This window comes from the organism of the source record quoted next, unplaced genomic scaffold (genome assembly GCF_019419815.1).
Source record: "Pyrus x bretschneideri cultivar Hongxiangsu unplaced genomic scaffold, Pyrus_bretschneideri_v1 Contig39, whole genome shotgun sequence".
NCBI lineage: Eukaryota > Viridiplantae > Streptophyta > Magnoliopsida > Rosales > Rosaceae > Pyrus > Pyrus x bretschneideri.
The window spans coordinates 3184742-3204647 of NW_025999712.1; the positions used below are offsets into that span (position 1 = coordinate 3184742).

The 19906-nt window shown below is 37.2% G+C and overlaps 4 protein-coding genes across 6 annotated transcripts; 3 read left to right on the top strand and 1 right to left on the bottom strand.

Moving 5' to 3' along the window:
* Nucleotides 1–2675: 2675 nt before the first annotated feature.
* LOC103964682 lies at nucleotides 2676–4717 on the top strand. The gene is made up of 7 exons (XM_009377639.3): nucleotides 2676–2817; nucleotides 3034–3099; nucleotides 3207–3342; nucleotides 3432–3519; nucleotides 3636–3899; nucleotides 4247–4312; nucleotides 4408–4717. Exons 1-7 carry the CDS (start codon nucleotides 2754–2756, stop codon nucleotides 4570–4572), a joined length of 849 nt encoding a protein of 282 aa, XP_009375914.2. The 5' UTR covers nucleotides 2676–2753; the 3' UTR covers nucleotides 4573–4717.
* A 5590-nt stretch (nucleotides 4718–10307) lies between these two features.
* On the top strand, nucleotides 10308–12833 carry LOC103964681. Of its 2 annotated transcripts, none has more exons than XM_009377638.2 (9): nucleotides 10308–10441; nucleotides 10998–11058; nucleotides 11145–11210; nucleotides 11297–11394; nucleotides 11497–11534; nucleotides 11623–11710; nucleotides 11812–12072; nucleotides 12281–12346; nucleotides 12451–12833. In XM_009377638.2, the coding sequence occupies exons 2-9, from the start codon at nucleotides 11013–11015 to the stop codon at nucleotides 12607–12609; spliced, it is 822 nt and encodes a 273-aa protein (XP_009375913.2). In that variant the 5' UTR covers nucleotides 10308–10441; nucleotides 10998–11012; the 3' UTR covers nucleotides 12610–12833. The 2 variants fall into 2 exon arrangements, with proteins under 2 accessions (XP_009375913.2, XP_048420724.1); XM_048564767.1 differs by lacking the exon at nucleotides 10308–10441 and adding an exon at nucleotides 10473–10908.
* A 1513-nt stretch (nucleotides 12834–14346) lies between these two features.
* On the bottom strand, nucleotides 14347–17298 carry LOC103964680 (ubiquitin recognition factor in ER-associated degradation protein 1). 2 transcript variants are annotated; one of them, XM_048564766.1, is made up of 11 exons: nucleotides 17147–17182; nucleotides 16986–17039; nucleotides 16806–16856; nucleotides 16439–16510; nucleotides 16189–16213; nucleotides 16033–16065; nucleotides 15797–15918; nucleotides 15577–15707; nucleotides 15255–15478; nucleotides 14861–15102; nucleotides 14347–14779 (listed from the first exon to the last, which is right to left on the bottom strand). In XM_048564766.1, exons 3-11 carry the CDS (start codon nucleotides 16806–16808, stop codon nucleotides 14663–14665), a joined length of 969 nt encoding a protein of 322 aa, XP_048420723.1. In that variant the 5' UTR covers nucleotides 16809–16856; nucleotides 16986–17039; nucleotides 17147–17182; the 3' UTR covers nucleotides 14347–14662. The 2 variants fall into 2 exon arrangements, with proteins under 2 accessions (XP_048420723.1, XP_009375912.2); XM_009377637.3 differs by lacking the exon at nucleotides 16986–17039 and having other exon boundaries at nucleotides 17147–17298.
* LOC125468523 lies at nucleotides 17100–19906 on the top strand. Its single transcript, XM_048564350.1, has 4 exons — nucleotides 17100–17179; nucleotides 17352–17404; nucleotides 18324–19091; nucleotides 19545–19906. The coding sequence occupies exons 1-4, from the start codon at nucleotides 17100–17102 to the stop codon at nucleotides 19904–19906; spliced, it is 1263 nt and encodes a 420-aa protein (XP_048420307.1).

Below are 19906 nucleotides of genomic sequence, written 5' to 3' on the forward strand. Positions count from 1 at the left end.
TGTCATGGAATACAAGTTTCCAAATGCTTGCTAACAACGACCACGCGTTTACCATACAAAAAGTTATAGGATTAGAAAAGCACTAAATCCTCGAGTGCTTTTTATATTGGAATTAACTTGGCTGCTAACATTTTAGCAGCCACTTTTGCTTACACCTAATTTCGGGTGGAAACATGTTCAAGTTTTGATTTTTCCACTCCTGCTTACATCCAATCCCAGGAGTGGCTGCTGAAGAATGGCTGTTGAAAATTCAGCAGTCAAGTCTTGTTCTTTTATATTAGGATGTAAATTGTACTTTAGTTGGTCAAAGATGTGACACCAACATAAAATATTACCAGCAAATCAACCGTAAAATACCTGAGTAATTTAAAGGGTTGTATGATTCACACTTCTTTTTACCACTAAAAAACTTTTTTAAATTTTTTATCGTTGAATTGAGTAAATTGAAAGATAGGTGTAAGATGTTGAATTGAGGAAATTGAAAAGAGGGTGTAAGATAAAAATGGATGTGTTGAACCACCAAGTTTAAAATATTCCCACCCTATCAAGCTCCTTGTTCTTTTTGGTGTGACACTTAACTAAAGTTGAAATGGGAAAAGCTATTTGTTCTACTCTAAATGAGTATGAGAAAATTTTTCAACGTGATTGTAACACTACTTCGTGATGTTATAAATTTAAATAGTATTTAAATATTTAAAAAGTTTGTTTTAAATTGATGAGGGCCAAGATGTTTCGCAAAACGGCAGAAAGATCTAAGACAACCTCGAAACTATAGAGCCGGCCAAAATCATCAACAATTCCTTCCTCTATGACGAAGGTTCAGAAGGAGAGGTTGTTGCGTTGCTTTAGCAGGAGCTGTTATTAGTACATAAATACTCGTTTTTTGCACCTGTACCGTAACATGTATATATAATATTAAGCTATAAACTAAATATTCATAACACTACACCTAGTGATGACAGATGGCAGAATTTCATCTGGGTTGGAATCCTATGAGAGTTCCACTAGATATTCATGGTGTGGTCGACTATAACATTTCGAAAATTTATCCTTGTGTTTGTGATATCAGTCTTGAAATGCACCTTAAATAGCTTTCAATGTGACATGCACTTCCTATTTTTATACTATATATATGTTGATTGTTGAGGATTTGATATGTTTCACATACTTTCACTGTTGATATTAAAAGCGTGAGGCGTGGGCGAGGCGTCCGAGGCGAAGCCCAGCCTAGGCGTGAGGCGAAGCCTTACAGGATTTAATTTTTTATATATATATATGTTTTATATATTATACATATAATTGTATAAAAAATAATACTATGTAAAATAAACATCCATTCTCAATTTTTCATTCAAATCCATAGTCATTTAAAAGATAATATCATTTAAATTCATCATTCAAAGGTAATATCACCCAAATTCATCATTCAAAAGGTAATACAAACAAAGAAAACAATCATTCATCCAAATCATCTTCATATAAATCAAAATACAAACAAAGATATAAATCATTCATCTAAATCCTTTAGTCCCCACTAACAATTTATTAATTAATTTATATACCCCTTTAGTCCCCACTAATTAGGCCTAACATTTAGAAATATTTGGGTTCAGCCAATTTATCAAAGTGCCAATTTATGGCACACGGACATAATTTATGACAGGAGCATTAAATTGTACATGTATAATATAAATGCAAAACAGTTTATGGCAGCCAATAAAACCGTGGGCTGTCCCCCTGGTTTCTACTCTGCTTCCTTCTCCCTCTCTCTGTCTCTCTGTCTCTCTCGCAGAAAGCCTTCCCCAGAAAACTTTTGTCTAAAAACCGTGGGTCTGTTAGGCAGAGCATGCAGAGGCAGATTTAAACCTTTTCTGTCTAAAAACTGTGGGTCTATCTCTCTGTTTTCTACTGTGATTCTTTCTCTCTCTCTCTCTCTCTCTCATTCGCAGAAAGCCTTCGACAAGCCTTCCCCAGAAAACCCCAGAAAACTTCTTAGTTAGGCAGAGCATGCAGAGGCAGATTTAAAACTTTTCTGTCTAACTAAGTAACTATTAACCCCTCTATAGCAAAACCTTCCCCAGAAACTAAATCCCTAATTTCAGAAACCCTAATCTTTGGGATCTTGCTGACGGCGCTGGGGCTGGGCTGATGGTGCTGAGGTGACGGTGGCGGGGTGATGGCGGCGTGGCAGCGTGGTTTTTTTTTTAAAAAAAAAAAAAAAAAAGGTCTGACAAGGCGTCCAGACGCCTTGAGGCGCGCCTCCGCCGCCTCGGCGTCTCCGGCGAAGCATTTCGCCTACTCCAGCAAAACTGAGGCGTTTGCCTCTCCGCCCAGCCTCAAGGGCGCCCTGGGCGCGCCCCGAGGCGAGTTCTTTAAAACATTGGTTGATATACACGTAGAAATGCTTTCCCTTACTTTTGGTGTTCAATTTTGAATCGTGTGAGGTGTGTTGTGGCCAGTCGCGTATATATATATATATATATATATATATATATATATATATATATTATATACGTTTCTACCTTCTAGACGTTGGAGTGTCAAAGAAGGTGGCATGCTTGACCTTCCTGTGGATTTCTTATATACATATGATTTAAGCCCTCCAATATTTTCTCAACTCGAACCCAAGTCTCATCTGCACCTTCTTCTCTCTGCAACAAAACTCCCTTCCTCCTTTAAACATTGCACCTCTCTCTCTCTCTCTCTAAGTAACTTTCCGGCTTTCTTTTGAAGCTTTGATTTGTAGAGCTAAAATGGAATTCCAAAACCAGTATCAGCAGGCTGATCAGATGCCAGAATACGAGTGCCTTCTCTTTGGTAAGTCTTTTCCCTTTTTATCCTTTTTAAGTCTCATATATATCATGCCTTTAAGTTTCCAGACCTAAGCTTGTTAACTTGGATGTAACCAAGAGATTAGCAGTGGGCCCCCTATTCACTTATGTTCGAATCCACCTCCTTACGGTATAAATTAGATTACAATACGACTCGAATTGAAAAAAATAAATAAATAACAAAGAAACTGTTTCGTTGCAGATCTTGATGACACCCTTTATCCCTTGAGTTCTGGATTATCTAAACAATGCACCAAGAACATTAAAGGTATAGCACAATCCATCAATACCTCCTCCATCCACGCACACTTTTCATCAGTTATTTAGTGAAATTGAATATTAATTATCTGATTATTCTTAATCATCTTTTCTCAGAATTCATGGTTAAAAAATTAGGCATAGAGGAAAAAAGAGTCACTGAGGTGAATCAAGTATTGTACAAGAATTATGGAACATCAATGGCCGGTCTCAAGGCTATTGGTTACAATTTTGACAATGATGACTATCATAGGTACCAAATTATTCCATTTTCTGTTTTTAATTTATTTATTTTCCGTCATTATACGATGCTATAATCTCACAAATTCCCAAATATTACAGTTTTGTTCATGGAAGATTGCCCTATGAGAATCTAAGACCTGACCATGTCTTAAGGACTCTATTGCTAAGCCTGCCATACAGGAAACTTGTAAGCAACAAGTCACACTTAAATAGGAAATTGATTGTAATTAATTACTAATTAGCTTCAATATTTAAATATTTATTCCTCTAATTATGTTTTCTCTTGTTTTATGCATGAAACAGATTTTCTCAAATGGGGATAAGGTCCACGTGGCAAAAACCCTAAGCAAGCTTGGATTGAATGACTGCTTTGAAGGAGTTATTTGCTTTGAGACTCTGAATCCGACTAATGATGATGAAGGATGCAGCAGCACAAGTATTTTTTATCATTCTTGCTTATTTGATGCTGAAATATCAGAGCTTCCAGTGACTCCAATTGTTTGCAAGCCATTTGCAAATGCATATGAACAAGCCTTTGAAAAAGCCAACATTAACCCTCAAGGAACTGTAAGACAATTATTCTCCTACTTGTTTATGAATCTGGTGTGAAATTCTACTTACATTGCCGTCTAATTAGTTCTTACCAAGCATTCCTGAAATTTAAAATGATCCATTTCGTGTTATTAACCGTAGGGTTTGTGCTTTTAATTCGAAGTGCCAAAAGCGCTAGACAATCAGAAGCACCTTCCATGAATTTTTAGGGCTTTCTAGTAAAGAACCAAAGTGCTTTCAGTGCATTTTCGGGAAGCACTTAAAGTTGTAATAAAAATCTTCTCGTGCTTCAAAACAAAGCGCTTCTAACAGAAGCGATTTGAGTAAAGCACTTTTAACAATGAAATTTGGTACTCTTGCAGCTATTCTTTGATGATAGCATCAGGAACATACAAGCTGGAAAAAACATCGGTCTCCATACTGTATTGGTAAGTTGTAAACCGAAAATAAATATTGTTCAGTTCATGTTAGTTGCTAATATAAAACATTTCTAAACCGTATCTATATATATATATATATATAGGTTGGCACTTCCAACAGAACCAAGGGTGTGGATTATGCAATCGAGAGCATCCACAATATCAGAGAAGCACTTCCAGAACTATGGGAAATCAACAATAAGGACACAGCCATGGGTAGAACCTTTTCAGGGAAGCTGCTGGCAATTAAGACATCAGTGACCGCCTAGGTGCTTAAGCTTTTTAGCTTCAATTTCAAAGCTCCTTTGAGCAAATGGAAAAGCATGGAGGCCAGCAATTGGCTATGTATTTTCTTATGTATATCCTAATAATGTATGGTCAAATTACCAATGATCAAGAAAGCTTCTTTCTGTATTTTTTAATTATTATTTTGGGGTCTGGCTTTCTGATTTTTGCAACACATAATAACATACAACCTCCCCAAAATAAATACAACAGCCGCTGGATAACTATACATGCACCTACCAATATAAATATCAAGATTTTGGATAATAATTTATGCAAATTAGAGCATTTCCAACAACTTGACTAAATGAGACTTTGGCTACTTTAAAAAATACAGAAAAAATGAAGCTCCAACATACTGGCTAAATGACTAGTTATCTTAACTTTGTGAACAGTAACTAGCTGAATTTAGCTAGGAGGAGAGAGAAAAACTATAAAGTTGCATTGTTTGAGGGCTTTAAGAGAAGAAAAATAGGTTGGGTTGTTAAGTTTAGGAAATAGCTAGTATTGATGGAAGTTGGCTAGCCAAATTAACATTTGAGTCATTTAATTTGGCTAGCTACAATAGCATCAGATTTGCCTAGTATTGTTGAAGATGGTATAATCAATCATTTCTTCCCCTTTATTTCTAACAATTAATAAGTGGCGGATTGCTTAGGATATTTTTTTCTTGAACTCACTACATTTCCGAATTCAAACTCTTCCCACTTTTCATAATTTAGATGAATTTAATGTACATTATTCTATCGTTGTCAAATATATATATGCACGTCACAATGTGTCATCTTGGTGTCTATAGTTTAATTCTTAAACTTTTGGTATATTGTAGTATCATATGTAATGAAAAAACATTTTTCATATTTATCAAAACTAATGCATAAACCTAAACAAAGGTTAAATGCATCAGGTTAGGAAAAAAATAATATTAAAATATTTTAACTTAAGCTAAAATAGCTAGTATTGTTGGAAGTAGTGGCTAGTTATGTGACAACCCGTTCCAAATTTTACGTTTTTATTTTATTTTAAAAGCGTGAATTTACGAAAATGCCATAGAGGCAAAGATTTTGACTTATGTTGACCATCGTCTAGAGAGACGTATGACTTATTCTTTTAACATATTCTCGTAGTACTCGTGGAAGTGAACGCATAGGCGAAAGCCGTTTGCGAGTCCGGATTATAACGGTATAGTTATGGACGTTTAAAAATGGCTATTTAAAGTTTAGTTATAAATTATTTGAATTCCCACCTTGTGGGAAAGTGGCCAATCTGATTTTAGACACAAATAGGAAGGAACCAATTAAATTAGAGGGAGAGGGTGAGATCCAATCAGAAATAGAAAGAAGAAGAAGGAAAAAAAAAATCCCAGCTTTCCCCTGGGTTTTTCCAACTCGCGACCACCCATTTTTCAAGGTCGATTCCGGCCAACTCCGGTGGAGTTTTTCGATGCCACCACCACCACCATCTTGAAGCTCTCATTCCCCTCTACAAAACCCACCCAAGAACCACCTTGATTAACCATGAGATGTGGCGGTTTGAGACCACGAAAGTTGACGAAAATCAATAGTGCTCCGGCCACCCCTTTCAATTTTCCGGTAAATCGGCAAAGCGATGGCCGATGCCACCACTTGGGCTTTGTAGCTCATCATCCCAGAAGCAAAACCCAACCAACTGTTGGACCATCGTAGACGACAAATCGACGTCGGGAAGTTTTAGGCACCCGCCGGCTTTGTGGGCAAAATTGACCATCTTCTGTCCACTTTTGGACTTCGTGCCAGGAATGAAAGTTGCTCCACTCACTAAGATCTTCATTTCTGTGAAGTTTGAGAATTTTTGGAAATAGTTGGATTTTCCGGCGAGTTGGGACGGCCGACTGCCACCCACACGCGGCGGCGCGTGGCCAGTGAGCCACCAATGCTATTTTTAGGCTATGTCGAATGTCTTGAATTCAGTTTTGTTATTTGAATGACATAGGTTGATCGTTGGAACCTAAATTCATTACGATACGTTGCTTGATGAAAATGTGAATCGACGATTCGACCGTTGGATCGTCACCAAACTTGGATACATTATAATACGTAATATTTAAAGATCATAGGAATTTATGGATTGGAAATCCGATGTACGGATCTTCCCGAATTGAATTTGTAAGTTAGAAAAATAAATGTTCACGTCCACTTGGTTTTGGGCAAATGGTGGAGATCCAACCGTTGGATCGTAATGAAATTTTAATATGTTGTTCTAGAAACATATTTTGGATCGTTGGGAGTTACGGATTGGAATCTGATATGCAGATCTTCCGAGTCGAGTTATACAGGGTTGTAGACCCTACCGTCGATCTTTGATCGACTGTTGACATGTGGTCAATGGATCTCAAACTATTTTAGAATGCCTTTGAGGTTGTGTTTTATGTGAATTACGTATTCTACAGATAAGAATTCTGAGATGTAATTTGATAATTGGTCACAGGGACCAATCATTCAAGACGCCTTGATGCATGCGTTAGAGAATCATAGCGTGGACTCCAGGTGAGTGCATCTTTTCCTTTTTATCGTACATATTATTGAGAGTTTTATCAACACTTTTAAATTGATTAGGTATATTACTTTCATATATAATTATTGTGAATGCTTGAAGTACTATATGAACTACGAATGGCTTGATCCCTGTTTAGGGTACGTAGGCAGTCTAACGAGACGTTAGATGCAGTCATAATATATTTGAGACAAAAGCCTTATTTGGGAAATTGAGTAATGCGAAGGAAATTGGTAAAGGCAAGTTTTAGTTTTGTGAATTAGTTAGTTAATTAATGTTAATTGGGTTGTCATGGATAATTATCCCTGAAAATAAGTAGTTCGGGAGTAGGGCGTTATGGATTGTACATTTCACACCGTATTGTTTATAATTGAAAATGCTACAACATGGTTGAGTATTAGATTGCATTATGGTATATCCATATGTATATTACTTGCATATAATTATTGGGAATGCTTTCAAGTGCAAAGGTAAACGCAGGATACCCAGGTAAGCTTCAGGTGAGTACATGTTGATTTTAGTGATGGTAGTGAGTACGATTGTGTTGAGATATAGTATAGCTCATAAACCTGCACCCTGGTGTTAGTGCTCCCGCCTGTGGCCAGGGCACAGTCCTTCACGTGATGTTCACCTTCCGCACCTTACGCTCACCTTGGATCCAAGATAGGTGCACAGTCGTGTCGTACAGACCACTTTAGGTGGTTCCGACTCGTAGGTGACCCGCGATTCGTCGCCCAGCATTCACGTCGTAGCACTTGAGCGTATATATATTACACCCAGTCCTGTCGTACAGACCACTTTAGGTGGTTCTGACTCGTGTGCAGGTATACTTATTAAGCTATTGGTTAGCCATGATTGATGAGATATGGATAAGTCGTATAGGTCACTATAGGTGACTCCGACTTATATGATAGCCATGATTGATGAGATATGGATAAGTCGTACAGGTCACTATAGGTGTCTCCGACTTATATGCTAGCCATGATTGATGAGATATGGATAAGTTGTACATGTCATTTTAGATGACTCTGACTAACATATCATTTTGTATTGATTAAGTTGATTTGGCCTACTTATTAATGCATGGTGGAGTTGATGGCAAGCCGTGGTTTTGGTCATTTCTGAGTATGGTTTGGATATATGTATATATGTTGTACTGTCTTATAGAAAACGATAAGGGAATTACAGTGAGGGTTATTACTGTTTGAAAGGTAATAGTTTTGGGAAACTTGGTTTTACAGCTTACTCACACTTTCTGTTTTGTACCCCTTCAGGTTTTAACTGCTAAGTTCGTATCGACGAGGATATATATAGCTAATCTTAGTTTTGGTGGCTACTTTTAAGGGTATGATTCTTACCCACATTCTTGTACCTTACTTATGCTCTGACATCGTGCGTGAAATGGGTTCGCTCCCGCTCACAACGCACTCTGGTATTAAAAATTTTTAGGTTCAAATTATTCACATTTTTCTACACTCTATCACATTTTATGGCTTCGTCACCTTCCAGGTGTCGACCAGCACAACTCGATTCAGGGTCCAAGTGGACTTTCTGGGTCGGGGTGTGTCAAGCTAAATTAACATTTGAGTCATTTAGCTTATATTGTTAGAGATGCTATTATAATCGATTCTTTCTTCTTCTTTTTTCCAAAACAATCGATCCTTTCATCCCCTTTATTTCTAACAATTAATAGGTGGTGGATTGCTTAGGATTTTTTTTTCCCTCAACTCGTTGCGTTATGAATTCAAATTCTTCTCACTTATCATAGTTTAGATGAATTTAGTGTAGATTATTCTATTGTTTATCAAATATATATTTATACGTCACAATATATCATCTATCAATTGGTGTCTATTGTTTATGTCTTAAACTTTTGGTATATTGCAATATCAAAAAAATTATCTTACTAAGTAATGTGATAATTTTTTATTTGTTCATATTTCTTCGCACTAAAAGTCATCTATCGAATCAATTAATATGTAGAATTTGCCATAAAGCAAAACACCACTACGTGAAAGACTGACTATGATGATGATACCACTAAAAATCAAAATGGTTTATACTTATAACGAATAAGAAAATATAATTCCGTATAAGCATAGATGAACAACAGATGCACTAACATCGTCATGTTACTACTTTTATTTATATATAAAAAAAAAAATGTTGTTGGAATACTCTTGGAAAGGTAAAGTCCTAACGAGGTAAGAATCCTTGGAAGAAAATATTTCTATTTCTGGAGATTTTTTGTTTTTAAATTTCACAAGGTGGTGTGTTGTAATCTCTACTGAATAAAGCCTTCTATTTTTGGAGGATTTTTGAGTTTTATAAGGTGTTGTAATACCCAAACAAGAAATGATTATTTAAGTCACGATTCTCACATAAAAAAAAAAAGTGCCAAATGTTTCTTAGTCGACAAGATTTGATGTGCTGTTTCCTTGCTACCCAAAAAAGGACCTGCTTCTCTGCCCTCCCACTTTCTATACATTCTCATCTCTTCCTATTTTGTGCGATCACGGTTAAGCTACGTCAATATATTATATTGATTTTTTTATAGAGATAATAAGACAAAAAGTAATAGTAATATAAAATGTTGACGTGACCTAACCGTGACAGCACAAATAAGAGGGGATGAAAGTATATGAGAAGTAGGAGGACAGAGAAGCCAGGTCCTCCCAAAAAACCCTAAAAGTAAGAAATGACAATGAAAAACTAATTTGCCTTTGAATTTGACGGCTTAGTGGACGAATTTAATGGTAAGGGGTTAATTGGCTAATTTCAAATGGTTCAAGGGATTAATTTACCAAAATCATGGATCAATTTCAACTAAGGTAATAGTTCAGAAGATCAAACTGTAATTTACTCTAAATTTTTAATGTGTTAAGAACATAATTCTCCTATAAATATCATAATATAAGTAGTTGATTTTCAAAATATCAACCCACTTATACTATACAAATTATGTACCGACCTGTATTTTCGTCATACAGCAAATCCGAGGGGCTATCGGCTAACATGCAAAGACGAAAGAAGAAAATAGCTTAAACAATGATGATAGCGACACTTTTCCAGTTAAACGCACGTAAATTGATACGTGTCAAAACAAGATAGGGCCACGTAACGAGCTTAGATCTTTTTCTCGTTTAACTGACATTTGAACTTTTTTAAACAAATGAATTAAATAATTAAAAAACAGTTGTGTGCCTATTTAAACACACATATTGCAGGTTTCCGACTCCTTCTTTTCTTTCACCTTACCCTACTAAAATATCCTTTCTCTATCTCTCTCTCTCTCTCTGCAACGTCGGTCATTCGGATCTGGTAACCCTCATTTCTCTAGTCTGTTCTTACTTTGTTAGAAGTTTCTTACGTTGGATGTTTTTGGTAGTTGCAATTATTACAATGGTTAATGTAGGAGGAATCAAATATTGGGTTTACTATTTTGGTTGTGATGAAGCATTGTTTTCTCACTTGGAAATTTAGAATGGTTAATGTTGGAGAAATCGAATTTTGGGTTTTGTTTTGTCCGTTGAAATGTTGCTTAAATGTCTAGACTTTCTGGGATTCGAGTCATCTGCCTACTTTGATTGGGTTTTCTTGGTGAATGTTGGTTATTTGAGGCATTTTTGTGTTGGAATTTGGAAATTAAAAGATTGGATTTTTATGGTTGGAAAGAAAAGACTGAAGGTCTTGTGAGGGATTGTTGACGTTTGGTTTGAGTACATTGTGATTGCTTTCACCAAAGAGAAATTTTAAACTGTAAATATTGGATTTCATGTCTTTTTTTGGTAAATGGAAGCTGCCTTTTGCTTTTCAGCTCTTGTTGTTATGTAATTGTTTATATGCTTATGAACGTTTCGATTCGTCTTGTTTGAAGCCTTCTAGAAAACAGATGGAAAATCAGGTTCAATATCACCAATATGAGTGCCTTCTATTTGGTAAGTCTTTTCACACAAAAGGTGTTTTTATTTGAATCTATGGTTCTCGAACGGAAAATGACAACGAGTGTTGTTTCGATTTGCAGATCTAGACGACACCCTTTACCCTCTGAGTTCTGGAATTTCAGTACAAATCACTAAGAATATTAAAGGTTGTTCTGGCTTTATGATTCTGGATTAAAACTTTGGTGTGAAATGTTCATTGTTTGAATGAAATTTTTATGAATATTTGCTGTAGAATATATGATTCAAAAGCTTGGCATGGACGAAAGTGAAGTTCCCGAATTGTGCATTTCTTTGTACAAGGATTATGGGACAACAATGGCCGGTCTTAAGGTATGGTGGTTGTGATCCCTTTAACCTTTGTTTATAGCTTCTGAAAGTATGCAGAGCAGAATTGTAATTGAACATGGTTTTTGTGTTTTTCCTGATTTCCAGGCTCAGGGCTATAACTTCGATTACGATGACTTTCATAGGTACCAAATGTCCGACCTAAGTTTGTGCTCCTGTCATTGACGACAAATCGTGTGATCTAATTTTTTTCACAAAAATTGCTTTCTGCAGTTTTGTTCATGGGAGGTTGCCCTACGAGTTGTTTACTCCTGATCCTGTCCTGAGGGGTCTTTTACTTAGTCTGCCTATCCGCAAAGTAGTACGTATACAAATGGTGTCCTTAAAAAAGGGGAAGGGGGGAATTCTCTTAGATTAATGGTTTCTCTTGTGTTATGTTGCTAACTTGGTCTTCCTGTGTAGATTTTCACGAATTCGGATAAGAAACATGCGGATACTGTGCTCAAAAGGCTTGGAATAGAGGACTGCTTTGAGTCAGTTATATGCTTTGAGACACTGAATCCCACCAACAATGCCGATGATTCTGTTGGTGCAGAAGAAACTGAACATATTGAACAACCAAATACTGGTGCAGCGGTTCCAAAGACCCCGGTTGTCTGCAAACCATTCGAGCTTGCATACGAAGAAGCCTTTAAATTTGCAAACATCGAACCTCAAAGAACAGTAAGATCTCTTCTCTTGACTAGCGAAATTGAGTTAACGATAAGTTTAATAAACCGGCAGCTTACTATCTGGCATAATATGGTGTAGTTCTGTTTCGTATCACCATATATGGTACATTAAGTTCAACTCGAAGTTTGCAAAATGGACACCCTTACTTGTCTCCCACGCCACGCTCCTGTTGATTTTGTGATTCCGTTTTCTTCTTCAGTTATTCTTCGATGATAGCATTCGCAATATACAAACTGCAAAGCAGTGTGGCCTCCATACAGTATTGGTAAGTAAATCTTAATTTATACAGTTGAACTTCTGCAGTTACTGAAAAGTTGATCTAGGAATATCATCCTCACCGATATTATTTACAAAATGGTTTGTTTGCAGGTTGGCACCTCCCACCGCCCCAAAGGCGTGGATTATGCACTTGAGAGCATCCATAATATGAAGGAAGCACTGCCAGAACTCTGGGAAATCACCACTGAGCAGTCTGAAAATGTCCAAACTACACGAGAGATTGCAATTGAGCAACTGGTGGAAGCTTAGCCTACATCTTTACTCAACCACAGAAAGGAAAATAGCTTGCAGCAGAGCGTAGGACCTGCCAAATGTGTTGTCTATGATTATCATGTAATTTTTAATTTGAAATTGTAGAACGATATTGGATGGGAAGCTTGATTTAGGCACTTATTTGTCTGAATCATGCTGGAAAGACCAGTTTATTATAATAAAATTATATTGACCACAGTGTCGATACAATTCAATATTCATTTCATGTGTTTTATAATTTATGTAGTGACCACAGTGAAGATTATGGCGGTTGCTTACTTCGCTTCGCTCAGCCGAAATCACAACTTCAATGTTAGCTCTTAAGCTCTTTGCAGAGCTTCATGTCTTGTACTTGAAGTAGTTTCTGCCAGAAACTTCCAAAGGAGTGGAATCGAAGTTGTTACGGTTCGACAATTCGCTAATTGGAGGGAGCAAGGCCGTGGTTTGTGCTTTTGGAAAGAAAAAAAAAACGTCCATAAGCAACAAGTTAGAACATCCAAGTTGAATATAAATATTTGGATTGATTAAGCATTGAAAACTTCAAGTTTCATGAGTGTGTTGTTTTATGAAACTTAAAGTTCCTATGACGCTTGGTAGAGTTACTGTGGGTAGCTTCAGGACCCTTTGTGTGAGGTAAGTCATGGCCCAAGAATCTAGGGCTGGCGCAGGCTGTGAACCCTAAATTGATATGTCAATCACGATGATATCAACAAAAATGAAGGACCAATCGTCATACAAAGGAGGACAAAACTACCCACCAATAGGGGGTGTTTTTTTTCCCTCTATTTAAGAGCTTTTCTCACCTCTGTGTGAGTGATTTCCATTCTTGCAAATTCTCCACAACCACACAGCCCTAGCTGTGGCCAAGATCGGTGGTAGTCCTCCTCTTTATTTCCTTGTTCTTTTTTCTTTCCTCCGATTCTCCCATTTTTTCCACTCCCTATTGCGGGTTGGCTCCATCCTTCCTCGTTTCTAACTCTTTTCCGATATGCATGGGGATGCACTGTGTGGGCGGGAACAGTGTTTGTAGAAGGCTAGGTTTTTGTTTGTGGTGTTTTAGTTTTTGGGCTCCAACTGGTGTTTTGGGGCCTGTGTTGTGTAACTTTGGGTCGTGTTTCGCTTGTATTTGGACCTCTTGTATTTAGTTGTTGATAATAAAAATCATACCTTTGACAGAAAAAGAAAAAAAAATAAACATCACACAATGAGAAAGGGGCAATGGCGCCAATTGAAAGTGATAATAAGTTCAAATTTCATGAACTATAGTAGATAAAAAGATGGAGTATAATGTATTAAAATCACGGGCCCAGAGTTGAATACTTGTGTTAGTACAGGACAAGACATTGTTGGCACTGGCTCACCATTTAGTTCCCCCACTGCTTTCTATGGGAAGCGCTTTTCACTTGGATGCCTTCCTGAAGAAGCACTTCAGTTGTTATCAAACACTGTAATTTTCCGAACCCTAAGGACCAAGGTAAGGTTGCATAGAAGGTGATTTCCACGCACCCATTTTCACGCACAAACTTTTCATTTTTGGCCTTTGGATTAAATAAATCAAAAGCAGAATTAAGGACTGAAACAAAATATGGTTGTCCATAAAGCGAAAATGATGTGCGGAAATCATTTCTGTTTACTCTATTTAAATTGAACTCAGACATTCTATGTTTAGCACATAAAGTTGAATTGAAGTAACCCTAGCTGCCTAAGAATGAAGATCAGCAAGGCACTGAGGTCTAAAAACAATCAACAAAATTCAAGAAATATATCGAGTTATAAATATATGAACATAGTTCCATATGGTCTGTACGACAAGGAAGTTGCCAATTCATACCAACCTTCGGTTCATGTGCCTATTTACATAAGACAAGGAAGTTTCCAAGTCATACCAACCTTCGGTTCGGTTCATAAAGCATCATTCAAGTGCAGGGCACATTCTGGGGTTGGACCTTCCATTGCCAAAATAACTTGACTGTTCATCTCTCAAAAACTAATTGATGGAAGAAATGCCTTCTCTCTTTTCCTAGTTTTCGATGAAGATATGCCTTTAACCTCACCCTTTCAATGAATACTTCTTCCCCGTGAATGCTTGGAACTTCGGCTCTTCTGCCTTCTGAGGTGCATCTTCTGCCTTCTGAGACGGCTCTGGCTTGCCATTCTTTGGGGCAACCTGGGATTACAAGTACAGATGCAAACGATAAGCATGGTGTCATACTTATTTCATTTAAGTTACAAACAATGAGGGGCATACTTTTGGGGTTTCTTTTGTGGGTTGGTTGCCATTTGAACCAAACACAAGCTTTCCAGATTTACGTGTGGCAAAAGTTGATGACTTAGAATCCTTGGTTCCATTTTCACTGTCATGTTGGTGCTGCTTCAGAATGGGAGCGGACACTGGTGCAACTGATTCTGTCATGGGTTTTCCATCCAATCGTCTTGCAGAACCAGTAAATGGATTGAATTTTGGTATCTTTTCAGGTTGTTCTTCTTCAGCTGAAAGATACAAATTAAAATCAGAAAACCAAAGTTAGCTGTTAGGAAGGAATTCTAGAGTCTTGTAAACAAAAGATGAAACTAAATATACGCCCAACGCTTCGAACTTCAAACCAATTTTCAAAATTATAAACCAAAAAAATCATAAGCACCTTCTTGTGGTCTCTTCTTTGACAAAGTAGGTGGTACTGGTTTTTTGGGTTCCACATAATCAAGAGGAGGGGCGAAATCAACCTCACAGTCCGTCTCAATGATACTGATTGCAGCGGAAGGTTTTGTTTCAACTATGTTAATGTAATACTGCTTATTGTTATAAGGAACCATAATAGTATCACCAGTAGTTAAACATGAATAGCTCCTCAATGTAGTTTCCAAACTGCGAAAGCAAGAGAATTTAGGATTAAAAATAATTCTACTGTTATACCAAAGTGCAATCCGGCTACTCAAATGAAGATATCAAAGTGATTAACTAACATGGCTTTGGGGTTTGAGATATCAAGAAAGTCCTTGGTGTGGGGCTGCAACTTCACCCATGTTCCCTTTACAAGACTTTTGTTTGTCACTTGACATATGTCCCCCTCTTGAAGAAGCATGTTCTGCATCATCTACAAAAAGAAAGCACATAAATGACTAATAAGTAACACCATATCTGGAATGCTGCTGTAACAAATTCCAAGGAAATATATGTACCCACCCAGTATGGTAAATATATTAGGCCCTCATCAGCAACAAATTCCAAAACCCCACAATGAGTAACTCGTCCAACAGTAGGATTGTTAAGTTCAAACAACATAGGGTAGTCGATCTGTAAAGATGCTGGAGAAGAAAAGTTCAAATTTAGTTGGAATCAGCATATATCAAGATCGGGTCACATAACTTGAAATCCAATTTGCAAAGGCAGGACAAATAAGAGACAGAATGATCAATTACCGAGGCGATCAAGAGCTGAGGGAGGCATTATAACTGGAAGGACAAATATAACAAAAACATGATTAGACAAGTATTCAGTAATATCATATTCTACGAAAAAATATATACATAATGGCATGTATCATATAAACAAACTAATCAAGAAAATAAACATACTTTTATCACCCTTCTCCAGATGTGGCTGCAAAGATCAAGATTAAAGAGGAATCAATATAAACAGTTAGGAAGCCGAACGAATAAATACACTTCTGACTAAATACATCACTCTGACTAATCACAGAACTCAAATACTAGAAGATGTATGCCCATTCCAAGAGAGGTCCTAATGACAGATTTCAGAGTGTCACCCTCTTTATGGAGGGCACTTCATTAGTGGAATTTAACTTTCTAGGTCCAGAATTCAAACCTTCTCAATAAACGAGACAGGGTAACAACGATAACTCTGCTCAAAGGCTGAAGCGCGATAGTCTTCATAAGCCTGTTACATAAAAATAATCAGTCAAAGAAGTTCCAAACATTTTGCAAGCCTGGCACAGCAAATCTAAGTTGGCAACTGAGACCCGCAAATATTTCAAACTAAAACCTAATTTTTCTGGTCAAATCTAAAACCTCCTTCATCCTACAAACATCAATCACTATCACTATTCAAGGTTGCTAAAATAAACAAAAATAGAAACTAAACTGCCAGCCCAATCAAGTCATCAACTTTATTCTCAAATCCAATTTTAGAAAGCACAAACTAAAAGGAACAAAACAATGGTCATTCAACTTACCATATTCACTGGGTCCAACAAGCTTTCCAACAACCAAAAATTACTGATTTCCTGCCAAATAAGCAAAATACAATGAGAAAACATAAGGGAAAAAACCCAATTCTCAATTAAAATAAAAAAAATTCAGAATACCCATCAAAACACACAGATTTCAGATACAAAAGTTGTAAACAAAGATACCCAATGCTGTCCACAGAAAGCAAACAAAGAGGAGAAGAAGAAGAAACCCACTATCTGATTTCAAACAAAAGGATTGAAAACAGAATACCCAGAAGAAATTAGAACAAAAAGTTGATGAATTTGATGGTGTTAAAGTACAAAGTGGGAATTTTGATTGGCACCTTTAAGATTGTACTGGATGATGATGGTGCTGGGTTTCTTTGTTGCTAGCTGGGTCTGAGCAGGGAGTGATCCGAGTTTTTGGTTAAAGAGTCTTTTATTCGGACGGAAACTTAAACGTCTCCTATTGGGTAGTGGCTGGCTCGTAAAATACGACGAGTAACTTTTATATCTTCTTTTCATTTTACCTTGTGCTTTTTGTTTAAGGGTGGAATTCTCGGGACGTTACATCACTTTCAAAGAAAATGTCGAACATGCTGGTAATGACTAAAAGACATCGAGATGTTTTACGATGGAGATTTCATATAAGACGTTGCAGCTGAGTTACTTAACTCATTATTTTTTAGTTGTTTTATTTATTTATTTATTTTTTTTACAGTAAACAAAGATGTAGTTAAATGTTTTTAGTTTAATTTTTTCATGCATGTCTCTCATAGACAACCAATGGTCTTAGGCATTTTTTTTTACCACATTTTGTTTGAGTTTATAATTTTTTTTCTCACCTTTAGTGTACATATCGCTTGTGTTCAAAGAAAAAAAAAGTTTACATATTCTTAATAAGAACCGATTGTTTTCTTGATCATCTTTATGAAAAAACGACCACGATATATTACATTTAATTGGCAAAGGAATAAATTGATACCATACTATTCATGAAATTCAAACTTAAAACTTGAGGAATTCCACCAAGATTCCAAATGAATGAAAACGTGATTGAATTGGTCATCGTTACTCTTCAAAACGGAATGCAAGAAGGAAAGAGATTCTTGAATGAGGAAAAGAATCCAATGACTTTAAAAGAATAGAAGGAGGAGACGTATAAAGTGAAAATCTCATGTACGGTCCTATAGGATTGTAGTAAGGATGACTTATCTATTAACTTTTTTATTATTATCACCACAAAACTAGACCATGATATTAAATAACATTTTCTTAATCATATCTTAAGGATTTGGCCACAATAATGGATCAAACAAATTCCATAAATTGAACAAATTTAAGTTTTGTTACACCGGGCTAGGCTTAGACCCTACCCATTTGAAAAAGGACCTAATAACGGTGCCAAACTCCGGCCGGTCCATCAGCCTTGGGCTATTACAGGCCTTGCTTGCAAATCCAAATCCAACCCTACACCAAAAGACGGTAGCTTTTCTCATCACTTGCGCATTCTGCGTGCAGTATCCACACTAGTCTTATCATGGAGAATTCTCTGTTCGAAAAAAGGAACAAAACTTAACGTGGTGAACGGCAGCGGCTGTCTGCTTAATCAACCTCCTTCTAACCACTATGTCAACGAGGATATCTTGGCTGAGATACTGTCACGGCTTCCAGCCAAATCTTTACAACGATTTCGGTGTGTATGCAAGCCATGGGGTGCTTTAGTCTCCAATTCTGATTTCCTTAAGAAGCAAGGCCTCAACGTCAAAAGCACAAGGTTTCTTTACTCGACCGGAACTCATTTCCGATCCATAGACGGCGAAGCATTATTATTGTTGAAGAAGGATAACGACGGCGGCGAAGGTGGTCATGTTGCAATGAGAAAGTATAATATTGATTTTCCTACATGGCGGTTCTCAAGTAAAATTGTGGGTTCTTGCAATGGCTTGTTATGTCTAACTTATTTGGCCACAAAAGACCAGAGAGACGTTGTCTTATGGAATCCTAGCACTAGAGTTGTCAACACCTTGCCACAAATTGATTCGCCTCCATTCGATGATATTCCACCTTTTCGCTACTATCGGATGCTCTATGGATTCGGTTATGATTCCACAACTGATGATTACAAGGTTGTATTCGGCATTGTCAAGGACTTGTGTGTAACCTTTGCGATCTTTTCACTAAGAAAAGGTTCGTGGGGTACTGTTAGCTGTAAACATCTTCACTCGAGTTGTGCAGATCCAAGCCATGGGTGCTTGCTAAACGGAGTTCTGCACTGGTTAGACTTAGGTATGGTTTGGAGTTGAGGTGATTTTAAAAAAAGTTGGTATGAAAAAAAGCTAGGAGAGTTTTTGGTGTTTGGTAAACACCCCTAAAACAGCTTTATTTCAAAGTTTCAGATGAAAAAAAGCTAAAGATGGGAAGTTGCAAAAGACAGCTTCAGAAATCACCTTCTTGTGAAAACACGGAGCTACAATGATTTTATTAATGAAAATTCCAAATTCCCAAACCTACCCTCACTTTCTGGTTCGAGCTCCCTTTCTCTAGCCCTCTCTCTCTCCGTTCAAGCTCGATCTCTGCCTTTCATCAGGTTCAAGCACTCTTCATCAATAAAAAGGTAAATTTCCTTTTTACAACCTTTATTTTTGGTAATTGGAATATTGACTTGAATAATTGGAAGGTAGAATTGGAAGATTTGGATTTCTGGGTAATCTGGGTGATATGCGATTCTGGGTAATCTAGGTTTCGGAGTGATGCGGCCGGCGACAATGGACTTCTTCAACGACATGGAAGACCACGGCTCCACCATGGCCATGGAAGCGCAAACCCAATCTCAGCTGCGGCGACCAGCTCGACTGCCCCAACAAAGCCCAGAGCTTGAAGTTCCCCATAACAGTCCGTTGGCTGCCAAAACTAAAATTCAAACCCCAGAAAATTTGAACAACAACTCCTCCATTGGTGAAGAGAAAACCTGTAAGTTTGAAGTCAATGTTGACCTTGAAGATGAAGACGAAGACGAGGAGGAAGATTACGAAGAAGAAGAAGAAGAAGAAGACGATGAAAAGTCTAATGGGATCGCAAGGGGAAGGGGATTTGAGAGATGA

Coding starts and splice junctions, on each gene's coding strand:
- LOC103964682 (XM_009377639.3), top strand. CDS start 2,754: ATGGAATTCCAAAACCAGTATCAGCAGGCTGATCAGATGCCAGAATAC. Junction 2,818..3,033: donor ATACGAGTGCCTTCTCTTTG/GTAAGTCTTTTC, acceptor GTTTCGTTGCAG/ATCTTGATGACACCCTTTAT. Junction 3,520..3,635: donor GCCTGCCATACAGGAAACTT/GTAAGCAACAAG, acceptor TGCATGAAACAG/ATTTTCTCAAATGGGGATAA.
- LOC103964681 (XM_009377638.2), top strand. CDS start 11,013: ATGGAAAATCAGGTTCAATATCACCAATATGAGTGCCTTCTATTTG. Junction 11,059..11,144: donor ATATGAGTGCCTTCTATTTG/GTAAGTCTTTTC, acceptor TTCGATTTGCAG/ATCTAGACGACACCCTTTAC. Junction 11,211..11,296: donor AATCACTAAGAATATTAAAG/GTTGTTCTGGCT, acceptor TATTTGCTGTAG/AATATATGATTCAAAAGCTT.
- LOC103964680 (XM_009377637.3), bottom strand. Junction 16,066..16,188: donor TCTGGAGAAGGGTGATAAAA/GTATGTTTATTT, acceptor TTGTCCTTCCAG/TTATAATGCCTCCCTCAGCT. Junction 14,780..14,860: donor CCACAAAAGAAACCCCAAAA/GTATGCCCCTCA, acceptor TTGTAATCCCAG/GTTGCCCCAAAGAATGGCAA.
- LOC125468523 (XM_048564350.1), top strand. CDS start 17,100: ATGAATTTGATGGTGTTAAAGTACAAAGTGGGAATTTTGATTGGCACC. Junction 17,180..17,351: donor CTGGATGATGATGGTGCTGG/GTTTCTTTGTTG, acceptor TTTTTGTTTAAG/GGTGGAATTCTCGGGACGTT. Junction 19,092..19,544: donor TCTGCACTGGTTAGACTTAG/GTATGGTTTGGA, acceptor TGGGTAATCTAG/GTTTCGGAGTGATGCGGCCG.